This window comes from Corythoichthys intestinalis, chromosome 9 (assembly GCF_030265065.1).
Source record: "Corythoichthys intestinalis isolate RoL2023-P3 chromosome 9, ASM3026506v1, whole genome shotgun sequence".
Lineage (NCBI taxonomy): Eukaryota > Metazoa > Chordata > Actinopteri > Syngnathiformes > Syngnathidae > Corythoichthys > Corythoichthys intestinalis.
In genome coordinates this window covers 17,921,080-17,927,418 of record NC_080403.1, presented here as the reverse complement: position 1 = coordinate 17,927,418, position 6,339 = coordinate 17,921,080, and the positions used below count along the sequence as shown (strand labels likewise).

Here is a 6,339-nt window from a genome sequence, read left to right as displayed (position 1 = left end):
AACGCTAAACCATATTGAGCTGAATTTCCACCATCCTCCGCTGCTCACTACCGCCAGCCGCAGGTTGGAGGCATGTAATACAGCCACCTACCATCTTTTTTTGATTGGAAAAACAAGATTACATTTTATAATCGTCCAACTGTGCTGCAGTACTAAAATGGTAAATGATGAAAAATGGTTAATGCAATATTGAAAGAGGCTTGGCTTAAGAAAAAAATGACTTTTTTTTTTTTCTTTTTAATCAAATTAAAGCGCCCCCCCCCCCCATTAAAAAATGCCCACAGAATCCATTTGGTCGCAAAAATAGTTTATTAATGTTCACTTGGGATGAAACATTCGCTGTTAACAAAGCTGTGTCTGCCAGAGCGCTTGTGTTCAAATCTGCATTCCATCATTTGAAATGCTCTCAGTGAAGAGTGACGTGACACTGAGCGGCAGCAAGCATACGCACAAAACACTCTGGGAATGCCGCTCTTTAGACAGCATGACCGCCTTAATACAATAAACACAATTTAACAGCGGCAAGATTTATATGCACTGATAAGAACTGGCTCTGAAGTTGTCTATTTCTTGTCACGACAGTGTGCTTGTTGTGTATTATTGCACAGTGGCTGGAGCAAATAATACATCTTTGTTATACATTCATTAGCCTATCCTGCAACAGAAACATGAATGGAACAAGGGGCTTCCATGCAAACACATGTTAAATTATACCAATGAGTGACATAGGTCTGGGATGCGGTCTGCCTGAGGAAGGTTGGCCGGGCCTCGAAAGCATCAATGAAGATGCTTTCAGGGGAACCTTTGGACGGTTGGATCTGTTTCTTGATTTACGGAGAGATTTAAGGTTTCCATCGTATTAATAGTACAGTGTTGAAACATGACATAAATGGCAGTACAGTTAAGGAAGCGTTTTATGACTTTTTGTATGTTCTGCTGAGCGAGGTTGAGGTTAAGCACAATCTGACAACAATAGAACAGTATTCAGGACATAAAAAAAGTAATATTCATCTTTAGGGTTAAATGTCAGGTTTCAATTTCCTCTTGAAATTACACCTTGAAGCAGAATATACCTAAATTTTTCTACGCTGTGAGAACGGAAACTCGAGCTCGTCTGGTCGATCAGGTCTGGTACAGAATTCTGATGGCACATCAGAAATGACAAGGCACCAGGAGGGGGAAAAACAAATTCCTTGCTGTCGCTCACTCAACTCCCGTCAAATACGCAAAGAATGACAACCTGCTTAAAACCCAAGTGAGCAAATGATGCTACCAAGACTCAAGTTCCAGGCTAACCAGTCGAACGCGGATTCCAGTGGCGGGTGGGTACGCCCGTAAGCCCAATTTAAATATTGTGTGATTTTTTTTTCATTGCAGTTTTTGTACTGTGATAATGTTTGCACAAAGCTAATCGCATCTGGAGTAACTTGGCGAGCGTTCCTGTGTTGTGCGTTTGTCGCATTAAAGGAAAAGGCAATTTACCCTTGACGCGTGCAAGGCAAGAAGAGCATGAACAGCAGCCAACACCTCAATGTATTTCGCAATGACAACAAAGAGAAGTAACGGGATGTAGAAAATGTACAACAAGGCACTAGCTTTTAACGCGTGCGTCGATTTAGCGGGAGTAAACGCCTTGGACGGGACCTTCCTCAGAGAGACGGAATATTAGCGAGGAAGGATGCTGCCCGCCCTTGCTCCACAATGTGGTGTTCTAGCGTGCGTGTTTTATCGCTGCCGGGTTACAAAATCAAAAACATGCTTTTTGTTTTGAAGACCAAAAAAACAAATCAACAGGGTTTTTTTTCCCAAACATCAATTTCCAATATAAACAAAAGTTCATTTCCTGTATGTGTATAATGCCTGACTCCTACTATGAAATGCAGGATACAGTACAAAGATGCCATTGGGAGGGGAAAAAGGTCAGTTTGTTTTGTGTTTTTTTTTTCCTCTTTCTCCTGTTTCTTGATTTTTTTCACAACTGCGTCTGGATTGACGGCTCACAACAATGTGCAGGCACTTCTCTTCTTGCGCTTGCGGACCTGCAGTGCCGCCCTGGTGGCCATCTCAAACACATCCCGAACACCGTCCTTGGTCTTGGCAGAGCACTCCAGGTAGCCAAAGGCGTTGATCCTGTTGGCCATCTCACGGCCTTCCTCGACCTTGACCGGCTCCTGAATCAGAGAAAAGGAGTAGTTACTCGTGAGAGCAAAATTTGTAGGTTTTAATGAACAGCATTCAACCTTAGTTTTTCCACACATCTATGGCAATCTTACAGAATATTTTCATCACCAGTCTACCACCAATGGCCGAGAGGTGTCAGGCGAAATGCAAAGTCCAAACACTTTGCAAATAGAAAAAAGCATGAACGCTAATTGCAAGCACTTTGCAAAAGAAAAAAAAGCACAAATGCAAGCATGGTAGGGAGCTTGTTCCTAATACAGGGTCCCCCCAGGATTGATAAATCTAAATTCAAGACTTTTAAATCCTTTTATAATGCCATTTCAACTGAAAATTAATACTTTTCTTGCACCCATTATTTAGATAATATTGAATCATATTAAAAAAATAAAGCACTGAACATCAAATTAGAGCAGGGCGGTAAACAGAAAATTTACCGGTACCGAAATTCTTTACGATGACCGACGTCATTTTGACCATGACGGTAAATTCGGTAATTTAATAAAACAAGAAAATATAGTCTTTTCATCCCGCTTTGACTATGTTGTTCGGCTATGTTCATTCCCCTTTAAGAAAGCAGACAGTGTGCTTACGTATGGAGTCACGTGGTTATCAGGAAGCCAAACAAACGAGCCCGCTAGGCTAACGCTAGCGGCTAACGCTACAAGCAAACGTGATGGAGTGTTGCTTAAGGGAGCTTCGCCAAACTTTGACCCGACATTAAATAGACTCTTGGCGGCACCCAGACGGGCTTTCACCCGCTTTCCTCCCTTGTTCTCACGATTTCCAAAGAGGATGCTTTCAATGCTTTCTACTAGTAGCCAAGCCACAGGCTAACGCTAGTGGCTAACGCTAGCGGTTAACGCTACAAATGAACATGATGGAGTTGGATAGCTGCTCTAAACTTGTCGAAACAGCTGAATTTAATGAGTGGATTGGTCTTTGACTGGATCTAGCAATTATGCTGCGTTCCAGAAAAGTGGTATTTCTGACTTTTCCGACCTCCGAGTAGGAAAATATCATTGGAACGCCACTCGAACTGAGAGGTCCAAGTCGCGAAGTCGGAGAAAAAATAACTACCCCGACTTCCAAGTTGTTTCAATCTGACGTCACTGGACAAAATGGCGCTCATGAAAACGTATTGAATGATAACACAATAATGAAGTAAATCAAATTTATTTGAGACGCCATGTATTTTTTTCCTCATAGAGTGAATTATCTTTGTTGTGCTATGTTTTTATATTGACGATCAGCAAAGGATGTAACTAGAAAAAAGGCAGTTTACAGTGTGGGCTATAACGCAGCCGTCGTTTTTCCTCTACTATTTGATCGCTTATAGGAAGGCATGTTCGCTGGAGGTCAAAATGTCTTGGATGGCCAAAATAAAAAACACCTCGTCGCGATCAGCCATCTTTGTTGTTTACATTTGCTTGGAACGCTTTGAGGTCGGAACTGGTACCATCCGAGTGGGATAAATCCGACTTCCCACTTCTCTGGAATGCAGCATTAGTTTATCACGTTATTGTGTATCTCTTGTCTGTGTGTGATTTCTCTGATAGCTTTTGTGATGGTAAAGCATTCAGCATAAAGTACAATCTAACAGTGAAAATTATAATATAACCGTTTAATGGCCCCAGCAATTTTTCTGTATGTGCTTAATTCTGTGTCATTAGATCAATGCAGCTTTAATGTGTGTGTGTATGTATTAAAAAATGCACTGGGAAAAAAACCCCGAAACCTTGCAGTAAACACTTGTGTTGAGCAATTATGTCACAGCAGCCATTAACAATATGCTGTCTTTTTTTAAGTGTACTGTTCAAGCTGTAAGTAATTTATGTTACAATGACATGTTTGCACAGGCATATTGATTTTGACAATGTACATTGTTCAAGCCATACAAGCTGTTTTAAATGTTCATACTTGAATTCTTATTGTTTACAATAAATTTTTGTATACTTAATGTTTAGACTGCATGTACAATTGTTAAATCAATTAAATTAAAAGCTGGTAAATAAATCAACAAGAAACGGTTAATCTGTATTTCATGCATTGATTCAGATTTTCAAATTATATAACAGTCTGCTTGGGTGAATTTATCGTCATTTATCGTTATCGAGGTAAATCTGCTCAATTTATCGTGATACGTGCTTAAGGCCATATCGCCCAGCCCTACATCAAATTTAACCTCAATTACTAAGTGCGTTTGACAAAAGAATGCACATTTATTGAAGATACACATTTAAATATAAGGGCTTTCAGAATTTCTTTTCCCAGGATAAAATGGATTTTACACTATTATTGTAAAGCAACTTCAGAAATTACATTCGCAATACAACAGGTTTCCCTTTTAAGAAGACCTAGTCAAGGTGGTAGCTACAGTGGGGAGAACAAGTATTTGATACACTGCCAATGAGTTTTCCCATTGGCAGTGTATCAAATACTTGTTCTCCCCACTGTAGGTGACTGTCAAGTTGGCCACCTTAACTGTAAAGTGCTTGCAATTTGCAGTGAAAGTTGAAAAAACAGCCACTAAATGCAGGCATGAAAATGGGTCAGGGGTTAAAAAGGTGAGAAGGGTGTGGAGGAAATATGTTCCAGTACACTGTACACCCCAACAAAATATTGAGCTCTGTCGACCCACACTGTGTTTCAGCAGGGCCATGCAGAGACCGGTGGAGGGGCGGGTGCTCGTAGATCAAAAGGGGCACATGAACAAGTATTTAATACACCTTAAAACAACATAACTTCAATTTTAACCAGCTTTAGATAATAATTGGCTGCGACTGTGACATACTTTAATTGGGAGGGGGCAACAGTGAATAGAAATCAAAACTGTCATCAACACTTTCTGGCTGTGACTAAGTCAGTCTGCCTCTTTTCTTCCTTCAACCTCTGCATCAAAACTTCCTTCCCCAACTTGTTCATCTGAGAACAAACCACATCAGATGGTCACTGAGCCACCAACAGCACAGTTTTCTTAACACTATTATTTCATTATTATCCATACTTAACAACTCTAGCACCTAATGATTAATAAAGCAATGACATAAAAATCTTATAGAAAAATAACATTGTAATTGTGTTTATAATTGGATTTAATACCCGACTATCCTTGCAAACTTGTTCTTACCAGGTCTGCTATTCACCCAGCTGATGAGGTATCCACTGCCTTTAGCAGCCTCATCTAACTCCTTTTTTATCCCTCAATCTCCCTTCCCTACGACGCATGTCTATGTAATGAAATATAAATATTTCAAAAAACAAAAAAACAGACTCGCCGGTGGCTTTTAGTTTGAAAGCTTTCTTAATTTCTTTCTCTCTCAATAACGATGGAGGTAGATTTGTGTTTTTATTATTCAATCAAAAACAAAGTTACTTCTATCAAGAACAAAGTTGCTTCAATCAAAATACAGTACATACTTTTAATCCCCAGAAAGTCACTTCAATAAAAAAAATTGTTTTTGATTGCAAAAATAAATTTGAGACAAAAAAAGCATTTGAAAACTATTTTTCTTGATTGAAACAAATTTTTCCATTGAAGTAATGTTGTTTTGCGTTTGGGCCACATTTTGGCTAGGACATTTGTGTCTTTATTATTCAATCAAATAAGTTGCTTCAAACAAAAAAATATATATAAAAAGAAAAACTTTGCACATGTGTCAATCACCGTTTACCAAAGCCTGAGAGGGTTTGAGTAGACTCACTACGAAGCATTTAATAAAGCCAAGCATTTTCTTACTACTTTATTCTTGTTTAAAAATAATTCAGTGGGGCAGTAACATGTTTAAAACTTATCATAATTCTTACATTTTGAAGTGCTTGAAAACCATTTATAAATGATACTTTGGTGAAAAAAGTGAAAAAAAACATGTCTTATATATATATCTTTTCTCCAATGTAAAATCTGAATAAATGCAATGAACACGCACAAAAAAATGGGGGGGGCGGCGCTACTTCGCGGTTTTCACTTATTGCGGCGGGTTCCGGTCCCCATTAACCGCAAAAAACGAGGGATCCCTGTATTTCTGAAAAGCTTTAAGAAGCAGGACTCATTCCCACCACTCGTCGGGCCGGTGTTGTGCCGACACCGGCCGTCAGCTCAAATCCAAGCCGAAAATAACGCGTCTCCGGCGAACGACGGGAGCGATGTGAGGCGCCCCC

The 6,339-nt window shown here is 39.6% G+C and overlaps 1 protein-coding gene across 2 annotated transcripts in view; it reads right to left on the bottom strand.

The window, feature by feature from the left end:
* Positions 1-298: 298 nt before the first annotated feature.
* Positions 299-6,339, bottom strand: part of rhoca (ras homolog family member Ca) — a 28,307-nt gene continuing 22,266 nt past the window's right edge. For both annotated transcript variants that reach the window (XM_057846918.1, XM_057846917.1), the window contains exon 5: positions 299-2,171. In XM_057846918.1, coding sequence (XP_057702901.1) covers positions 1,998-2,171 — 174 coding nt within the window. In that variant the 3' untranslated portion in view covers positions 299-1,997. The remainder of the gene's footprint in view (positions 2,172-6,339) is intronic.